We start from the raw sequence: 22,715 nt of genomic DNA, 5'->3' as shown, positions 1-22,715 counted from the left end.
AACTTAGTTGTCATTTTGTCTAAAACTGTCTTGTTTATTCAATAGGTAATAACTTTGACTAATTTGTATCAAGAAAACTAACCTTCAAATGAGTTTCATAACTTCTCTGCTTCACTGTTTATAAGCAGAAATAAATCTCAGAATAATGAGACATTTGTCCCGAAATTAATTGGATTACAAACTCCCTTTCATTATATCCCTATAGTTACGCTCTAAATTCAATAATTATATGCGCCCCTGAGGCTCTCTTGCCTCGACTTCATTAATGAATAATACGGGATATTATTAAATCAAACACCGTTCAATCATTAGAAAAGTGGTCGGCGATTGATTGAAGGTAAATTTCTTCATCGAAGAGTGTTTGCTTGTGCAGGTAATTACGGGGCGCGACAGCCAGCGAGTGAGGCTCTGATAGCCCATGTATTAAATTATATAGAAACTATTTACTTCACGACGCAGCGTTCGCGGAACACCGGTGAATTAAACGGAAAATATGATAAAGATTTCGTAGAAAACGAGTGCTTACGCCATTGTTGAATGATATAACCGATGTTGCTTAAATAATGTAATTTTAATCTCATTGCCACCAGATTAACTCTAATACAAGTGCAGGAAATAATATACCTAACAGAAAATATTCCGAGGAATTATTGAAAAATATCCGTCGCTTTCTTATGATTTCATCATAAGGATCTGGGTTAAAACTATCACCGGAAAAATCACAGTGAAGTTGATAAATCTGACATCAGATTGGTAACGCTAACGTCCTCTGTTTTTATAAGGTCACACAAAAAACACATATAGACAATTTAAAAATGTATATTTCAGATATGCAAAAAATATATAAATCGATTTGACAAATAACTAAAAATTTGTAAGGCTTAGAGATGTCAGTCGAAACAGTTAAATGGGGGTCACGATTTAAGCTCACGGATTTTTAAAACAATAAAAAATCCCGCTCAACTGGTTTTGTACGAAAATTGTTCAAATATTTTTAAAGGCAAACGAGTTTCAACAATAAGTGTTTTCAATGTCGTTGATGCAAATGTGCCGTTTTCTTTTTTTATTGATTATTGTAATCATTTGAGATTCAATTTGAAGTTCGCGAAATAAATAATAAGAAGACTTTGAACAACCGTATCAAGGAAATCTTACACCGACAAGGAAATATTTACATCCACGTAGGGAAGTCTTTAAAACAAAATGTCAAAAACATCAAGATGTTTTTTTATAATAATAAATATTTAGTGAAACAAAGTAATAGCCCTCTTAGCCTAATCGTTAAGGGGCCCACTAATTACCAGTTCGCCGGACGATATCGGCCTGTCAGTTATTCGCGATGGTCCGCTTTTGCGAATAACTGAAAGGCCGATATCGTCCGACGTACTAGTAACCAGTGGGAGCCTTTTAGTGACCTTACCTACGAAGCTGAAGATCCAGGGTTCGATCCCTGTAATGGAATTTTATTTGTGTTTTTATGACCAATATTTGTTTCTCCGTTACGAATTTTTCCATTTATTTAGGGTTTTTTTTAAGATTGTTCCGTACTATTTTTGTTTATTATATTTGTAACATTCAACTTTCGACTTGTAGAAATGCAAATTTCAGTAACCGTCTATATTATATATGTATATATATATATATATTATTTTTTTTTTTCAATAGAAAAAAGGTAAAGAAACTTCCCATGTCTTTTTAATGAAGATTATTGAAAAACGCTTTAAAAATAGTTTGTATTACTCATGAAAGAAAAATAATATTAAAGATCGTATATGATTTATAATTGTTACATATGCTGTGTCTTATTTCTCAAAAGTGATTTTTAATTTTAAAAAAACACGTCAAGTTCGCTTACCTTCATTCTAATGCTAAAAATAACGAACGATGTATAATGATTTTTTCATGCTTAAAAGTAAATACTATTCTTAAAAAAGCACCCTATTTAGTCGCACGGGTCACTCAGAAGGCTGACGTTTTCTCATTACGGTGGCTAATGCGAACAGAATAGTTCGCGATTGAAAATACTAATCCTCGCCGGTTAACTGAACTTTTGCATATAACCGCTTATTCAATTTAGTAATTCAAACTTAACTGATATTATCAAATTAGACTTTTAACTATGTATTAGGTTATCAATAGGTACTTGTTTTAAGTTAGTACCTACACGAGAGAATGCATAGGGCGATAATGCATAACCTTTTATATATATATTATTAAAGATTTCGAAATCGCGTTATTATTATTTTCACATATAAATAAATACAGTCAAATATCAATTTTATATGTAAGCTTCCGAAATACTTGAATTAAAAAAAAATATCACTTACCATCAGGAGGCACAATATCTTCGCAGAGACGGCAAGCTGTGGTAACCTGAAACAAAGGGTAAAGAAAATTTTATTTTATTGGTAAGCTTATTGGAAGTAAATCTAACTGGATTTAAAGAAATGTCTGTCTACATGACTTTAAAGTTATTAGTTGACACCTCATGTTTCATATGAGCACATGTTATGCAAATAACAGCAATATACATGTATAAGTATACTCGTATATACCTACATGAGACTGTTTAACTAAGCAACCCGATATTTTTCTACTTATTTTAGCTTACAGATTAATCATTGTAAGGATTTATATTCAGACCGGCACAGCGAACAAATAAAATACTTAGACAAGAGTCAGGTCTATACCAATTACTAATTTTGAAAAACAAATTTAAGCTTGTTTAAACTAAGTTTCGGCCTAAGGCTCGGCTCCTTTATTTTGCTAAGGCGCAAACTACTTGGTCAAAGTATTACTCATCCACTCTTCTACATCACATCATTAATAGGCTAATGGGAAAATAATATTACATCTAACTATAGAAAGCACATTCTCAGTTCGATGCTATATGCTTATTGGTTTTTTGCTGAATTAATTGCGTTAAAGACAGTCGACGCACGAGCTACGAGGATTCGGGGACTTAAGAAACAGGAGGGTGTGCGTCACGCATCGCGGGGGCGTGACAGAAAAGCAGGTGTATGTTACTTGAAGCTCGCGCGCGGACTGCGTTCATCATTTAGCATTTAGTATAATCTAGGTGAAAACGCAGTAATATACTACTACAAGGCACCGTTGGCGGCTATTATCTCCTTTCAATTTATTCCTAACGTCCCCCCTTCGGCATTATATCATGTTATGTACCTTTTCGTAATCATAACGAAAATAATAAGTACAAAATTAATGTCAATTTTCCACAAATTAGATAGATACTATGATTGATTAATCTCATAAGAATTAACATATCCAAGTATTTCTAATGAAGCCAGATAACTTATCTGTAAGATTACTGGTATATTAGGCAGATATCGTATAAAAGAACCAGTTATTTCGACATTAGGTATTTGTGTGGTTTATCTAACATATCGCTTCCATGTCCGCTGGTCAATTATCTGGCATGTTTTAGTACACACAAACATACTCAGATGTGTTTGCGCTTTCCATTTTCAAGTAGACCTGTTATTGGTCTAGTCGGTGTCCTCTGGAAAATCGCTAGTGTTTTGTGACTGTTTGATTTTGAGCAGCTAAAATCAAGTAGCTAACTTCCGTTTTATTACTTAATTTTTACTTTTAATACTTTAAATAAATGTATATATAATTATGCTCACATACTATTATATCTACGTATTTACATTATCTATGTCTATCTGACATAATCGTTATCGCCATGTAATAACCTAGAATATGAACTTGTAGATAGGTCACGTTATAAAAGAGAGTTATATTACTAAATATTTTTATCTAATAAGAATAATAAAACTGTAGTAATACGAATATTGCATTCTTTTTTATGAATCAAAAGCAAATAACTAAATTAAATATATGTATATAAATAATAATATTGATATTACGTAACTAGTTAACATTTAACTACTTAATATTAATTGCTGCACTCGCCATTCGAATATCAACTTTAAACTAAGGTACGTAGGCCCGATTTTTAAGCTTGCCTACTTTCAACATTTCATTATATTATAAGTGTGAATGAGTTCAAATTTACCTCCATATTCGCTGAAACCATAAGCAGGCCCCAGGCTCCCATGAGCCATGGCAAAATGCCGGGATAACGCGAGGAAGAAGAAGAAGATTGGCTAATACCATAGACAAAACAGCTAGTTCTTATCAATGATTTATTATAACTCAAGATATTTTATACGCGTTCCAAAATTGAAGCGCTTACCTTGTGAAGGTGTGACAAATTGTACAAGTTGCCTTTAGTCCCACCTGGGCAAGCGAGAAATGTGCACGCCCTAACGAGCTCCCGTTCACCGATAGAAAAAGAGACAAGCACATGTTTAACAACGAGCATAACAAAGATGAACGGAATGCAAAAATTAATCAAAAATAAGTTTTCTTCCTAGGAATAAAAATATATATGGAAGTATTTTTTGTGCTCCTTATGTTTGAGTATAATCGATCTATAGTTATGTAATATCATTAGTTCTTATTAAACATAACAAAATAACGAAAAACAGGGAAATTTATTTAGATTTTAATTAGTTAAGTACTTATACTAAATATGTCTATCTATCTGTATATCTAAACACAACAACCTTAAGGGGCCCATTGATTACCAGTTCGCCGGACGATATCGGCCTGTCAGTTATCCGCGATTGTCAGCTTTTGCAAGTTATCATAGACATTAAAGAAGTAGGTATAGTAGGGTAGTCTGCAGAGACCCCAGATTTAGATTTACCTCGCACTCACTTTCATTAAATTCTTCACTAGTCTATTTAGTTTAGTGCATCTTTGACCTGAGCTTTTAATTTTGTAAATTTACAATAAACTAAGTAGTTAGGGTAATATACAGAATTTAAGGAAATATAGGTATTTTTTGCCTCGATCATAAATTATTTTTATCGAAAACCCTGAGTGCTGAACTCAATAGATAATAGGAACGTAATAATTCGCCTTAATAGCCTGATTTGCCACACGATTATAACAGATAATTAGGTACATGTACAGCACAATAATGACTTAGTAAAAATATACCTATTATTTTATATTTATTAAAAACCCATAAGATTGAGATTTTCAAGCGGTTGAGAGAAATATACTAAAGTTGTTACACGAAGTACGTAAAAGGCGATGGCGTAGTTTTCATACAAGTAAACGTCATTTTAATACTCAAATAGAATACGATATATCTTCCAACTATGACTATAGTGACCTTGAGAAGAAGGTTTTATATAAGGACAATTTTATATTATGCACGTGTATTTGTGTCCTTCACGCAATGTGGGATATTCTCACTCTAAGCCCAGGAAACTTCAATAACAATAATTCACATATATTTAGCGTTTAGGTTATTTGATAGTTGTTAAGTTTTTGTTGTGACGAAGCATGTATTTACTTTGATATACCCACCCACTTCTAAATTATTAACGCAGTTGCGTGTTCTACAATTATTATGACTATGCCTTAGGTGGCAAGCAAGACACCTTAATTTAAGATTAAGTAAATGTGCAAATTTAAGACAAGGTACATTAATAAACAATTTTAATTCATAATGTAACCGCTTTCTTCGTACAATGATTATTACTTTTCACATAAACCTTTTTTCTCAATCCAAGCAAAATTATTCGCCTAAAAATAAAAACATGAAACAAAATAAAACAAAAATAATTACAACTGAAACTGACTGACTAATGATAATCTACGTTAGCATAAACGAAAACTTAACCTTATTGTAACAATTATTAATTTCGATCACCAATACCTAATCCAAGAGTTGCTTATTTTATTAAGAGTATAATTTAATATATCAAGAAAATATACATAGAAAATTTACTTTCATTTATTTTAGTCCATTAATCTTTTCTGCCTCGTGTAATTTCATATACTAAAAACACACGCCCAAATTATCGTATCGTTATCAAATGGCAATGATGTGCTCGCAGACTGGCAACTGTTTAATTCCATTAATTCCAATCAAATACGTAGCATCCGAACGGTGTGTGATAAGCTAATTCGCAAACGACGGGCCATTACTGTTTATCTCAGTGCGTATGTACGGTCGACGTCAAAGATATGTTTATAATTTTAGCCTAATTACAAAGGAGTAAGGTACAAAAGTGTAAACTTATCTTTGACGACTGTACAAGTCGTTGCTAATTAATAATTCCCGCAGGTCATCTGGTAGTAGGTGCAATATCATGATTGATAACTGAGGGAATTCAATACAGACAAGTTGGTGGATGAAAAACAGCTAGATTCTAACTAAATTAATATTCGATACGATCTAACTAATTTATGTTAAATTTATTCTAAAAAAAAAAAAACACTTATAGGATTTGATTAGACGTACCTACCTACCACGACAAATAAAAAAAATGCAGATAGCTCATATTTGTTTACTAGCTGCTTTGTATTATTGAACTTTAATTACAATTCTATAATTGATAGAAAGATAAATAACTTTATTGCACACCTGTAAAAGATACAGCTTCAGGATAAGTGATAGATATTGACAATATTAATAACTTCAAATATTAGAAAAAAAAATTTACGCTCGCATTTAATGGTAGATATCATAGATAATGCGATCATATTAAAAATAACTTTACTTTAGAAGCTGAGAAAGACACAAGCATAAAAAAAGTTCCCAGTGATTTGCCGCCCAGCCCAGATACATAAACAGAGACTATTATTTATTAATTATTAACTTAAACTATTGTTACACTATTTCAAGTTATTACCTAATAAATATTTGCAGACATTCCAACTGGCGTTTTCTCGTAATCTGTATAATCCCCTTACAAATCTATAGATAATTTATAAATATTCCATTCATAACAATACAAAAATATGACATACATGAAAGTATAAGTGCCAGATAAGCATCATAATATTATGAAGTGTTTATTGATTGCCGTCTGTCATTCAATTAATGGCTAGAAAAGAGGGTACATTTGTAGTTCTATCGATTCGAGTGAATATAAATAAAGCTAAAATAGATACAGTAAAAAATAAGAAACGTTTATAAGGTTTTTTTATTAATTATTAAAACATGAATCTACTCACATAGCCGAACTTTGCCGTCATGTTGTGTCTCGTTGTATATTATGTAGAACACACATCTAAATGAATTGCTCTGCCACTTATCCTTTTAAAAACTTAACAATCCACTTTTATATAACAATTTTTAAACACACTTTGCATTCATAAGCAAAACACTTGAATTAGTATACTTTTTGTTCCTAGGTGCGACGTAACAATAGCTTTTGTAGTCATAAGATTGAAAATAACTGAGAAAATTCTGAACGGAAACACTACGGTTTCACTACACTTTACTCGTAATTTTTTCGGAAAACCCTACTAAGCCTGCGCGAATTTAAAAATAGAACACTTTTCGCTTGTGAAACACTCCTTTGACGGCTTCTTTTAACTGTTTTTTTGTAATTTTCATAGGCGGGTGGGAGTTTTTTTTTCACGCGCGTTATTTTATGGGGCTTCAGCGCTAACGGCGACATGCGCGCTGTACGACGGCCAGCCATCGACTACGAGATAAAAACTTCGCTTGATTATAAACTTATAAGCTAAAGTTTTTTGTTCGTGTGCGTTCGTGCGTCGATATGGATGATAGGCTTTTGTTAGTGGTCAGCCGTAGGTGTTCATACTTTTCACTTAGAAAAAGAAATGTAATTTTAAAATGTTACTTAGTTACATTTTCACTACTTACTACCATTTTTTATTAAAACATAAAAAAGCAAGATATTATACAATTTTCGAATAAAATTGCAATGCGCATTGCAGTTTTGTAGATAGATATTACAGGACTACCATATTATATTATGTTCACTGTACCTTTTACTGGGTAACCTATCGATCTTCCGAAACTGACTTGTCCGATTTTCACTTGTTCGAAAACAGTTCCCCGATTTTTTAAAATCCACCTGCTTTGTTTACCATACTTATTTCCCCTAATATCATTACACTGAATGCCATAAAAAAAATTGCAACAGATTTTTATTAATTATTCCCGGCATTTGGAAATTTGTTGCTTGTCGCTTTTTGTGTTATGATTTGGTTTTTGCGACTCTCGTGCTAGAACAGTGGGTTAAGTAGGTTACAACTGCGACTCCGCGGATAAAACTGGCACGAATAGTGGGTTAGGTTAGGTTAGAACTGCGACCCCGCGGAAACAAACTGGCGCTAGAAAATTACTTCGGGATTTCAATAAGTGGCGATTCGAATCATAAGCGAAATGAAATTGCGACGAAATAAAAATAGGGGACATAATAATATGGGAAACGTAATTTCGGACAAACAATAATTACGCGAAGTGGAAAAAAGGGAAACGTTTTCGGGCTAATAATATTCGGAGTAACGAATTTCGACATTATGATAGGTAACCCTTTTACTGATGTATGGCAATAAAGAGTACTCTATCTATCTACATATTTATATTATGTAAGCATTTGTACACAAAAATGCATAATAGTTGCCAAGGCAAGTGCGTACTCGCCACTGCCGTGTGAGTTATCAAAATGGGTCAATGTAGCCTACACCTTACTCCCAACCCAACGTACTCAGGTCGTTCGTTGGCTCTCTACGTCCAAGTAATATCTTTAATTATTTACTTACTAATTATCTATTTAATTTCTATAATATTTTTGAGAGGAAAAATAGAGTTATGGTACCTAAATATTTTCTGTTCAATTGTTTTGGATTTAAAATAAATTTTATACTTTAGCAATGGTGTCATTAATAATGATTTTCGTTATTTTTCATTTCAATTAAGTACCTTACAAAATTCATATACTTAAGTTTTATTTTTTAGATTTAGTGTTAGATTGAGAGTTAGATTTTACCGGTTAAAATAATCTAGTTGCATGGATATTTTTCCTGAGTCATGGGTGTTTTCTGTGTATTTAAGTATTTATAAATATTTATATATTTTATATATATCGTTGTCTAAGTACCCTCACCACAAGCCTTATTGCGCTGTGGGACTTAATCATTTTGTGTAATAATGTCCTATAACGTCGGTGCGAATTAAAAAATCGCTATGTGTTTTTGAGCTACTTTTCAGGAGACGAAAAAAACTGTTTATTTCTCTGTACGTATCATATTTGTTACACCTTTATTTTTTATATAAACGATCTATAGTTTTTACATGGTAAACATGAAGAAAACAAACAGTTTTTTCGTAGAAATTTATTATAGGAATTAAAAACCAGAATTTGGCTACATAGCGATTTAAGTTTGGTTCACTTAAAATAGTCATGTGCGAAATTGATACATGGCGATTTGTTGCCAACGTTCTGTAGCACAGGAGATGTTACATAGCGGATATTATAATGAGTTAATACAAGTTTTGTTGCTTGATTTTTATCATTTTAAAGTATTTTAGTTATTAATTACAAGTGAAGTTTTCCTTTTTTACTTAAATCAGTAAAAGTATCATTACTGTCAGAACAAATGTAAGATATATACTCAAACTAGAGGAATAAATCCAGATACCTGGTACCTATATATAATTTATATTTATTTTAAGAAATCCCGTATTCTTATTCAAAATCATTGATCAAACCACACTTTATTTTTTTAGTATTTAATAATATTATTATTATAAAAACTCAAGTTGATTTACATTTTTTACACATTAAGATTATCGTAAAAGTAATGGTAAACTTTGTGTACTTATATAATATATGTTTTTAATGATTGTAAGCCACTATATCTCGCTGGATCAATTTTTGCACGAGTATAATATGGTACCTACTGGTTCATTAGCTTCATTCTATTCATGTCTTCGTTGTGGTAAGAGCTTGAATGTGGCGGTTTGTCGCATTTTGTTTTTATCAGGCATAATACTCAAGAAACTATCTGGCAAAGTTTCATAATAATAAAAAAATATGGGATCTAAATAATTTTTAATTGTAAGATTGAGTAGGCCTTGCGTGCCCCATGCAGGTTATGTACCTAGTCAGTTGGTGAATAAATTGGAGGTTTGAATTATGTTAAATTAATAAATTTTAGGTTCAAATTGGACACTGTCAACTTCCATCATAGTGTGGCCTTTCTCCAATATGAGTTGTTCAATTTTGATAGGTACTCGAAGAAGCCGAAAAAATTAGACAAAGCAATGCTCAAGACTTTGTTTCTTTTGCTAGGAAGAACAACCATCAGATATGAGGTAAACTTTTTTATAAGCAGTGTCGTGTTAATTTATGAACTACCTCACTGTTGATATCCAAAAAAAACACCATGGAACATTCTGTATGCGGATGATATAGTACTTGTTAGTAAAGACCTGAAAGAACTGGAGTCAACACTAGAGCAGTGGCGAGAAACTGAAAAATGCTGGACTGGAAATAAGCAGAAATAAGACGGAGTACATGCACTGTAACTTTTCAAAGTCTCCGAGCAACGCAACCATACATATGCAGGACACTCCTCTATCAAAGGTTGAATACCTCGGTTCTATCCTGGCAAGCGATGGAACCATAGAACCCGACGTCTCGAATCGCATCAGTACCGGATGGATAAAGTGGAGAGAAAAAGTTAAAGGGAAAAGTCTACAAGACTGCGGTCAGACCAGCCTTGCTATTTGGTGCGGAATGTTGGCCCCTTAAAAAGAAGCAGAAAGATCAACTGCACGTAGCAGAAATAAAAATGCTGCGATGGTCAGGAGGCGTTACTCTGCTCGACAAACTAAGAAAAGAGTACATACTTTCCGAGTATTTAAGACCAATTCCGGAGAAAATATGTGAGTGGAGATTCAGATGGTACGGCCACGGAATGAGACGCCCAAAAGAGAACAGTGCTTGACATTGAAACCGGACCGAGCGGACGAGGCAGGCCCCGAGACACGTGGACATCTAAAATAAACCAAGATCTAAAGTTAGCCCAATTAGATCCACAGACGACCCAGGATGGAATGGCCTGGCGAAGATTGATTAGGAGAGCCGACCCCAACTGAAATGGGACAAGGCGAGGACAAAGAGGAAGAAGAAGAAGTCGTGTTATGTTATACAACATTATGTTATGTTGTTCAGCCACAAAACAAGTTGCACACACACCGCCTTGTCTTTCATGCTATACATATATATTCATAGATATTTTTTATCTTTTTTGACATAGGGCATGTAGTTAGTTATGTATTGCCATTTTCTGTTCATCGTTCAGTTTGTTGCTCAGACACCAAGAGCTTAGGACAGGGAAGGGCACTCTGCATGTCCATTGTGACTACTAGAACCGTTGAAGAATGTGTAAATCGTAGGTTTCTTGGGGTACATTATCTTCCTTATAGCCTATGCATGGATCACATTCATCTTTCCTCGGTTTGAAATTAGTCATTTTCTTTTCTTTTAAATTTTCAATAAATAATTTACGTGTAACTGACCCCAAAAAGGTTCTCTCAACATATGTCCAAATACTGTCTCGTCTACAAATGACTAGGGACAACAGGCACTTGTTCTAGCCACGGGTCCACAAATCTACATTTAGAAATTTTAGGTGTTGATGTTGGAATCATACACCTATTAATTTTACGTATCTAAGAGGTACTTGGGGTGGAACTTTAAATTCCTAAGAGAAAAGGGGACGGTCGGTTCCTCTCTGGATATTGATATTTTGTAAAATATGTTTAAATAATTTGATGTATATTAACCATATCTATACCCCTAAGTTTGACTTTTTTCTATTTTTTTAAATAATGTGACAAATAGGGTACCTATATATTTACAAACAGACAGAAACAAATAAACAGATTTCATTTTTTTTAAATACTCCTAAATCTTATAATAATTAGAAATTCACAATAATTCTAACGTAGGGGCAGAGCTGTGGTTTATGTCCAACAAATAGTGTCAAAATATTTTCAATAATTTTAATATCCAGAGAGGGAAATGAGGACTACGGTAGGTAATTCACTCCACAAAAATTCGCCATGTGCAACATATTGCCATGACCCTCGACGGAAAACAGTGCATTTAAATTCGCTATGTGCCAAATACCACATAGCTACTTTTTTCTTCCTAACTTTGTTCTGCGAGCACATAGCGGAATTAGTTATTTTTTAAACTAATAAAGATATCAAAAAAAGTGTTTAATGGGTCGACGGGGAATTAAAAAAGGAATTAAAATATGAAATAATCAAAAAATCATAAAAAAACACATAGCGATTTTTTTATTCGCACCGACGATAATATTTATTTATTTTTATTATTTTATTTATTTAATTCATTGTGAATTAGCTTCTTCATAACTTGTATGTATCTATGCATTTTTATGAACTAGTATTTGAAGATCCGTTTCTGAAATTTATATGATTATAACTCTATATTAAATTTGGGACTTTTATGTTATTTATACTTAGAATCACGATCTCTTTCGATCCTAATAGAAGAAAAGCAATGTCCCAAAACTTCCATACAGTTCGTTTCGAAGTTAAAAGAATATAAAAATTCCGAAATCTGGGAAAAAAATTGAATAAAATGGCCCGGATACTTCTTCCCACTCCTATAATTTCGTTGTGACAACCATAAAAATAAAGCAAACTTCAGTAAAGTAAGTGTTTATACAGCCGAAAATCCTGCATAACATTATTTAAGTAATTGTAGTCAATTACATTTTAACAGTTGGTATTTTTAGGTTACGCTGCGTGGCCAGTGACCTTAACTTTGAATTTTAAACAAACATTGACACATTTCAAAGTTGATATTTACTAAATTATATTAATTTATTGTTGCTTCCGTAACATTTTTTAAATGTCATTTTAACTATGTAATTTCCTTTGACGTATTTATTATAAGATCAAAACCACGTGTAACTACTGTATACTTTAGTCTATATAAAATGGTGATGCAAATAAACGCGCAGGTTTCATTCAGTTATAAGGAAAATGCTCAGTAATAGTTGGTACCTACCTTAGGACGGGTCGACATATTTCACGGTGAGCACAAATAATCGTACATGCTTTAAAATGCAATCATGAAAGGTAGTTTATGCATACTTGTCCACGCTAAACAATGTTTAAAGATTTTGCAACAAAAACCTTGTGCCAAAAGACGCATTTCAATCCATTAAAATCACTATAATATTCTCAGTTGGCTATTTGCTATTACTTGAATTACCTCAAAACGTGAAACATGACTACCACCGTTATTAAAATCGTAAACACATAATTATTGCGTCGGAATATGACGCTTAATAAATAATGTGTAAACGACCGCAGTCTTGTAAGATTCCTTTGCGAAACTGACAATGAACGAGTTTGAAATGTATGCCTGAATGATTTTTTTTGGAGGAAATTACGCTACATAAGCGTAGAAAATACTAATAACGGGCACTACAGGGTATCCCAATAGTTTAAATACATTTTTCACGTTACGCCCATGTGATGGGAGCGAAACAGCCAAGCCACATTTTTGAGTAAGGTGTAGAGTTTGTGAAGTTAGGGCTTGTAGAATAAGCAGCTTGGCTCAACATGATACCTAATAACTTTTTGACAGCTCGGGCCTTATGCTTTCGTCTTGGCAACATTTTACATGAAAATGTTTTTGATGGGATTTCACTTCACTTTGTAAGTTTCTTATGACAATCTTCCATCCCATAATTTAATCGGGGGTGATTCAATAAAATGCCTGAAATATATATTTTATTATTTATAACAAAGAGTCCATATATAAATTTTCAAACCTCTAGCATCAAAATTTGCGGAACACTCATACAAATTTTCATACCCTAGTTTAAGGGGTTGGGGGGTAAAAGTTCCAACTTTTATATTGTTTGTGTACTAATACTAGCTTACCTACCAAATTTCAGGTTTCTAGGACTTCAGGAACAACCCTAACAGTTTTGATGATCATCAGTGAATGAGTGAGTCAGTGACGGAATCGGGTTTTTGTAGATATCAATACAATGTAAAGTATAAGAGCTATGCAATTGAAACTTTTTCTGTTTAATAGGTCTGCTATTGACATCATATCCCGAGAATTTTGTTTATCTGGGATAATCAAATCCAAACCCAAGTTGTGAGGGTTCAAAAATTAACGAAGCGTTCGAGAAATGGTAGGTAGTGCCCTTGCGCTTCGCTTGGCTCGTCTTGGCGGGTCACTACCGTGCCCCCAAATAATAGTGCCGCATTTTGCTGTATCGGCTCTTCCTAGAAACTGCCTAGGTCGACGGGTCGCGGCGTAATTATTTCAAGTGCTTTCGACTTAGCATACTGAAGCTGAAACTTATACCGCAGCAACCTTGGCCTATAAAATTTTAAAACCAGTAAAAACGGAAGCTAAATACTAAACATTCAGTCACGTAAACATTAAAGATAAAGATAGTTTATTATTCAAGTAGGCATATTACAATGCGCTTATAAACGTCATTATATTTTACTACAAATTTTAGATTATTTGAAAGATTTATTCTCAATAGATTTGAGGAATGTATAATAATTTCTCGTTATTTATATCAATCTTACCCTACAGCACATAAAAAGATTAAGCCATTCCTAAATACATACAGTGAGCACTTGAGCAATGCAAACGTGCATAAATTGTGAGTAGTGATACCCAGCAATTTTCTTATAAGAGGTTAATTTTTTTATTAAGTTAAAAAACCACCTTCCGTACCAAGTGCACAGATTACAAATTGTGAATATCGGTTTCTAATAAATCGATTCCAAGAATGTGACTAGTGAAGTGAAAATCCAGGAAACTTCCTCGTTCCGGAGTCGTTGACCACATCGGTGTCAACATTCGACCGCTTCCTTGTTTAGTCTGGACCCCAACAAGGTTACTGTGTAAAGAGGATTGTTTTGACAGAATTGCCTTGACCGTCCGACGTGTCCAATACGCGACCTTTGGTAAGTATTTTCATTTCCTTCATTTACGGCTTAAATGTGAAGCTACTAGTACTAGCAGTGACGGAAAGCTTTGTATAGGAAGTATAGGAGGAGGTCGCGGGTTCGAACCCCGGCTCGTACCAATGAGTTTTTCGGAACTTATGTACGAAATATCATTTGATATTATACTATTCGCTTTTCAGTGAAGGAAAACATCGTGAGGAAACCGGATTAATTCCAACAAGGCCTAGTTTACCCTCTGGGTTGGAAGGTCAGATGGCAGTCGCTTTCTTAAAAACTTGTGCCTATGCCAAATCTTGGGATTAGTTGTCAAGCGGACCCCAGGCTCCCATGAGCCGTGGCAAAATGCCGGGACAACGCGAGGAAGAAGAAGAAGAACATCAAATACATTAGTAATTTACCTAAGTTACAAGAACCGAATCACTACACAAATACCTACTTTGGGGTACTTGATATGGACGATACTTACATAAATTGTCTATAGTTGAACGGGGATTAGAAAAAAAGAGAGGCAGAGGAAGACCGAGACGTGCATTTTTGGACCAAGCTAAAGAGAAAATCAACGTAGTTACGTATCAGGAGCTCAAAACAGTGGCAGAGAGAAAAATGGACTGGAGATTACTCCACCGACAAGCTCTCAAAATTATGATAATGGTGACGATTTTCGTTAAGAAAGTATGGTCAAAAACTTAGGTTAGGTTGTTGATCCATCTAAGGTTCAAGCTAATTTAGTTGTCAATACTAAGGGTATGAACGGTCCAATGTAAAGTAAATGGCAATGTCAATGGCTCAACAATCAAAGTCCGTGACTGTACGAAGTAAATTTTGAGACAAGTCAAAGTGTGGCTAGATTGCGAGGCGAGGCGAATTGAACACAATCAATCAATGAGTGAGTGCTTTCATAGAATATTAAAATGTTATGACATAGCCAAACTTTGTAAATGCAAATGCCATGCAAAGTTAGCTCGGTTCGACTCTTGTACGACATACATATCTCATGCTTCTGTCTAAAGTGTTTAGGTATAACTCACCGCCAGTTAATACAGCGGCAGTCGCTATTGACTTAACAATTGTACCTTGCAAGGTGCATTAAAAGTAATAAAATTCAAATTAGCGTACAAATACGGAGGCTCTAAGTAATCCTCGATCAATAAAATGTGCGAGTTGAACACACATGGTCACGATACGTCACGCTGACCGCGAAAACCAGTGAAGTGCAATTTCGTGTACTATTAAGAGAGACGGTATCAATAACGCACGCTCATTACGCAGTGTGGGCTTAAAGGGCAATATTCATGAGCTTGGTTTTTGAGCTTAAAATATTTTTTTGTACTGAAGCAAACGAAGGCCGCGATCAGAGAGGGATGACACCGTTTTGTAAAGCAATAATGATCTTGACAATCATATCAACACTGCAACCGACAAAGAAAAAAAAAGATAGTGTTCTACATAACATTATGGTCTGTAATCTTACCTACTACCTATGAAAATAAATTAGGTATATACAATAAGATGAGCTCCTATACAAAATGTCACGTAAATATGTGCCGAGAAATATTTATATGTGGGTAGTTTTGCATAACTTTATTAAATGTTTTCTTAGTCTATTTCGCAACCACGTGTGCTATTAAGGGACTCAAAACATCAGTTTCAAATTACTTATTCCAGTAATAATTATCAAAAATTTTAGCACTATTGATTTTTTTTAAACTACCCGCAATAATTAGATAGACCGTAGCTATTATTATTTATAGTCCCATTTCTTACATAACTATTATTACTTCATTACATAACCTGTGCTGCGACGTTTTGCATAAAGAAATGTTCAGCCAACTCTTGACACTGAGTAGCGTCTTTATCCGTAGCCTTTCGCGTGTTTGTTTATTTTACCGTCTCAATATATCCATAACACTATAATGTAACTTTGCCAGCCATAATGACCAGACCAGAGTAAATAAACTCCCTTGAGAACACACTTGCGGAGTACTTGACCGCCCAACCTTTACATAGCATGAAGTACTCGGAAAAATTGCGACTCTGACTATACGTTTGGGTTCCGTGAGTAATGAGTTAAAATACCTGTTTGTGTTATGGTTTATGGGTGAGTGGTCAAAAGGCAATAAAAAGGCTATTAGGTGCCCTATCTAGATGATGTCATGGCTGATCTCACTTTATATGACGGTTATATGGTTTTGAGTTTTTGCTAGCTTGCTAAATGCATTTTTTTACTCTTATTAGGTAAATGAGGCTGACCAACCCGAAAATAGAAACCGATACTAACTTTTATAGTTGAAAAATTAATACGGTGACAAAAATATACAATTAAAAATTATAGCTAGTAGACTAAATGCCTTTTCATTATATAATTAATTAAAATTTATCTTAACGTTAGTACGGCAATTTAGTTTCATCATATTAGGCAAATGCTATTGTAATTGGATATTATTAAGCAAGTTGCTTAGGTTTACTGGGTTTATCTATCCGTTTGCCGGCCGCCAAAACAGACGGGCCCACAAAGTTGCCTGACGTCTCATTCCAATTTTACAGCCTACACGACGCGCCGACCGACCCTGGCGGCGGCGATTCTGAAAATTTATGCCGGCCCAAACTCACGCAGGCTTCGATAATGTAACGTAAATTGTCATTAACTCGAACCCACGTGGGTAAAAACGTATTTAGAACCAATGTATGTATATTTATCACATTACATTTTTTGCGTTATGTACCAATAAGTGAATACGAACGCACACAAAAAACACTATGATATTTTTTATATGTATAATTGTTTTTGATTACAGTTTTGCCCGCAGATTCAGTGTTTTTACTTAAACTTTTTGACTGTCAGGTCTTTGGAATTTCTTTTAATACATAGGAGGCAAACGAGCAGACGGATCACCTAATGGTAAGCGATTACCGCGGCCCATGGGCACTACCAACACCACAGCCAAAAATAACTACCACTATCTGATACTTTTCATGCATGTTTCACGGGCGAATGTTATTTTGGTATTTTTAGCATCTTGTACATGTATTTATATGTATGTAGCTATCATTGCGATCACAATATCTAAATATAATTTTGCATGGATTGATAACATATAACTAATTATAAATGCGGTGTTGTCGTTGTCATTATGCTTGAGAACCGAGCAGGAAACTTTTTATCAATTTTATTGTTAATACCATCTCATTACAGTTCCGATTGGAGCTAATCCGTGATAATGCATTAAGGTAGGTCTGCTAGTGTGACTTGTGTCATACTTAGAGATTATAACCAATTTAAAGCACGAAATGTATCATATAGTGATGTAACCTTTCTGAAAAATTATCGATTTACGTTATTAATTTAACAGTAAATTTATTCATAAAATGTATCACACGTGCAGTCATCTCATGGCTAATATACGCACATTTTATTATGTTCACAGCTTTTTTTCATGACATATATCGACTAAGCGGTGATGGCCGAGTGGATATGACGTCCGACTTTCAATCCGGAGGTCGTGGGTTCAAATCCTGGCTCGTACCAATGAGTTTTTCGGAACTTATGTACGAAATGTCATTTGATATTTACCACTAGCTTTTCGGTGAAGGAAAACATTGTGAGGAAACCTGCACACATCTGCGAAGAAATTCAAAGGTGTATGTGAAGTCCCCAATCCGCATTGGGCTAGCGTGGGGACTATAGCCCGAGCCCTCTTGCACATGAGAGGAGGCCTGTGCCCAGCAGTGGGACGTATATAGGCTGAATTATTATTTATAATTATATATCGACTAAGCGTAAGCGCGCAAGTTACATTAGTAACTTCATAGGTCACCATTTTAATACAAGTTCGGGTTGGTACCTGATCCAATCGCTTTGTTAGGGAGCTATACCTGCTTTTAAATTGAATTTTCATCTAGCTGAACTTTTATAACGCGATTTTCAATTGATTCTAGGCACATGAAAATATCATAACATATGGCTCTACAACTTAAGCTGCACAGTGAAAAATACATATAGTTTGTGTCATCCACGATGACGCGCAGATTTGTCAATCGAGTCATGGTACGCGTCGTCGTGAATGACACGATCACACCTAGGTAATAATAATAATAAATAATAATTGTGGACCGCGAAGTACAAGTACTCACCTGCGCCAGTTCTCGAAAATGGTCGTGCCACGCTCTATTGGGATCGATCTATTATCACTGACAGGACTATTGTAGCCAATAAGCCTGACATTGTGATAATAGATCGATCGCAACGCCGGGTCGTGCTTGTCGACATCACCATCCCCCATGATGAGAATCTCGTGAAAGCCGAGAAGGACAAGTCCAGTAAGTACCTAAACTTGGCTCACGAGATAACCGCCATGTGGGATGTTGATTCGACGATCATTGTCCCGATAGTCGTTTCAGCGAAGAGTCTCGACCAGCACCTTGAGAGACTCTCGTTAGGTGGTTGGATCAAGGATCAGATGCAGAAGGCGGCGAGCTTGGACACGGCGCGGATAGTCCGGCGGCAGCTTGGGCCCTGCCCCGCTGCTGGTGGCACCCTAGGTTAGGTTTTTTACAATGTGTTTATATGTGTATTGTATTTTTTTTTATGCGTTTTTATATATTACTTTTATATCCATATTGTAAAAAACCTTAGTCTAAGAAGTAAGAGAAATAAAGGAATAATAAATAATAATAAATATTATACGACATTATTACACAAATTGACTAAGTCCCACAGTAAGCTCAATAAGGCTTGTGTAGAGGGTACTTAGACAACATATATATAATATATAAATATTTATAAACACCCATGACTCGGGAACAAATATCCATGCTCATCACACGAATAAATGCCCTAACCAGGATTTGAACCCGGGACCATCGGCTTCGTAGGCAGGGTCACTACCCACTAGGCCAAACCGGTCGTCAAACTACTACTACGAGTATTGTGCTACCAACGTGAACTTTACAATGCCAAGGAAAAAAAGGAGAGAATAACAATACGCCGTGATTTTCTTTTGTACTAGTAAAGTAAATACATCACTTAAATCAGCTGATAATTTGCATGTTGCATAGCAATGTTCTGTGTCTTGCATATGGCAGGCAAATACCTCTAAGGACCGAGGAAGCACGGAAGAGCGATAGAGAGGCGAATAATAAAATTTCGATCTTCGTTTTTCACAGTATGCTCTCTGAGCAAGTGTTTTGACGAAAAACGTCAACGGATAATCCTCACGTATTGTGTAAGTGCTAAAACTAGATACATTAGTAAATCAGGCGTCCGCTTGTTTGTACGTACAATTACACACGCGAGGCGCCAGTCGCCAAACAAAACGGACAAACTTGTTACTGCTATTTGTAAATTAGCAAGGATAATCGCTAGTTTATTTAATAACGCGGCTTCGGAATTATTCTTGATAAAACGATGTTGAAATTTAAGATTAGCATTACAAACACACGTAAAATGAAACACAAATGGGAAAACAAAAAAAGAAGAAAGTTTTATAAAAGACAAAATATTATCATGTATTAAAAAAACTTATTGCTCTGTACGCCTTATTGAGTACCGGTCTAAAACGCAATCTAAGAATATTATCATTATCTATCATTCACGTGGCATTGTTGTAATTTTATCAATACCTATACGTTCTTTCATATGCGGCGCCAAAGCTTATCAGTTCAATATGCACTTGGCTACAAATATCTTTAAGGAATTTATTTACTAATAAAAAGAGAATAAAACACATCTAGTGGCTCCCATGGAGCTTCCAATAACAAACCACTCCAAGCTCACTTTATATTAAAGCATCAATTAAATAACAGCCAGATAGCAGTTGCATAATCAAACCTATGGACGTCCATACGTCGGCTATGAAAATAAACAGCGTGCGTCAATAAAGTATTTATCGAATGTCATACATAGATACTGCTCAATCTGTACAACTGGGTGTATGCATTTTTGTAGTCTGTGACATCGGGAAGTTCGATGTGTAATGGGCAGACGTGACGACATTGACTGTGATTGTCACTCCGTCACATGGCGGGTCGGGGGGCCAATGACCCGATTCCCATTTCGCCGTCGGCTCAAGTGCTGAAATTGGGCAGACGGAAAACGACATACTCTTATTGATACATTGGTTTTATCTCTTTTTGTCACGTCGCTAATAAAGCTTACAGTATCAAAACGACAAAAGGTTTAATTTGTTTTATTAGGAAATGATTAAAGATGTCTTTTTTTAAATATAAACAGATTCTTGAACTGTTTATAAATTATACAACAATTTTAAGGCATTGAAATCGGGCTTGGATCGCGATTTCCGATATTTCAGGTTAATACCTTTTAGTGAAATATCGTGCTGGAAAATATTGCTTGCCATTATTTTCAAATCGAATACGTTAATCATTGTACAAGCCTGCGTTGCTTTGTTCAGCGGCCTCGCGTCAACAGTGGTTGCCTAACGCCTGTAACAAACAACACTAACACCCCTTGAAAGTGCAAACAAACGATTGAGGAATGCATTACTTAACTAGTTACCGCTGTACGTATAGTCATTTCATATGAAATTAAAGTATAAAGGAAAGTAAAGGTAAGTCAGAAATAAAAACCTGAATTAAAGACCTTGAACTCAGTTTCAAATTTCCTTCGGCATGACGTAAGAGACAAACAACATTAAATAGCTAACTCACAACCATTTAGCCCAAATAAAGTTGCATATGTAGACACACGTCACTTATGGCGATTAATTGTAATAATACAAGCAAAAAGAATATACCAATGGAATTGAGGATAAGTAGTTCGGAAATCAAATTCTAAGTGGGCAACAATTAGGACCACATATAAAAGTAGAACGGTTTCCCAGACCAGCGTAGTATGTATGTATGTAGTATACGTACCTGTGCGTGTTAAGGGCATGAAAGGTAAACAATTTACATGAAGCAATTTTTCGTAGCCGGTGCGTTAAGCTGAAACTTTAGTTCGTAACGTGGTGTTGTGGTATACATAACGGGGTAATTTAACTAAAACATTAAGTTATTCTTTCCATTTCCGAATGTCAGTTATGAACCCAATTGTTTCTTAAATATTATTATAGGTTCTTCAAATTTATCTATTGTTTTGAAGAACCCTAGTCCGCTAATCGTGTTAGCAGACGGGTTAATGATTTATACTGATGAATTGTTTCGCAGCTTACTACGAGGTCAAGAATGTGGCGCAGTGCTCAAACAAATATTTGTAGTATTCTAAAAAATATTTTAAACCATAAAATACCTATTATTTTGAATGAACTAAATCTTTTCCAGCTATACATGTTCAGTAACTATCTATAGGCCAATCAAAATAGATTTATTCGAATAATTAATTTCCAGCGAGCTGAAAATCCACTGAATTCTTTCATTTGGTCCTAAATGAACGTAATCCGAGTTAACTCACTTTACTTTGCACGATCACAGGAGGTATGCATGAATTTTTGCTGTTTTTTTTTTTTCAGTTTTTTGCTTGTAACTCGAAAACAGACAGAATTTTTTATTCCGTTCAATTTTAAAGAGGGTTCAAATCTGCGTCGAATGAGCATCCAAACCTTCAAATACGTTTCAGTGGTACCTACAGCTGAAACGAAAATTAAGAAACTAGGAAAATTCCTCATTTAATTGCAAATGTACATTTCATTAAGAAAACGCCACGTTTTCACCAGTGTCTGATCCACCAAGCCTTGCTGGTAATGCCATTGTAATTGATGATGGGTTCCTTCTACATAGACGTTTGGCAATCCAAGAAAAATATTACCTCCAAAGGCTCCCAAAATGTATGCACACCACCTGGGATTACGCAAAATCGGATTACATGCTTTTAAGACCAAATGACACTATTAAAACTATTTCCACT

General features: G+C 34.7%; 1 protein-coding gene across 4 annotated transcripts in view; it reads right to left on the bottom strand.

Annotated features, from left to right (window-relative positions):
- Window positions 1-22,715, bottom strand: part of LOC133522823 (uncharacterized) — a 112,633-nt gene that overhangs the window by 26,891 nt on the left and 63,027 nt on the right. For 3 of the 4 annotated variants that reach the window (XM_061858282.1, XM_061858284.1, XM_061858283.1), the window contains exon 3: window positions 2,328-2,373. In XM_061858282.1, coding sequence (XP_061714266.1) covers window positions 2,328-2,373 — 46 coding nt within the window. Of the gene's footprint in view, window positions 1-2,327; window positions 2,374-7,062; window positions 7,601-22,715 lie in introns of those variants that run through there. The other variant, XM_061858285.1, reaches the window with a different exon arrangement.

This window comes from Cydia pomonella, chromosome 11, assembly GCF_033807575.1.
Source record: "Cydia pomonella isolate Wapato2018A chromosome 11, ilCydPomo1, whole genome shotgun sequence".
NCBI classification, from domain to species: Eukaryota; Metazoa; Arthropoda; class Insecta; order Lepidoptera; family Tortricidae; genus Cydia; species Cydia pomonella.
This window is presented reverse-complemented; position numbering and strand designations above follow the sequence as displayed.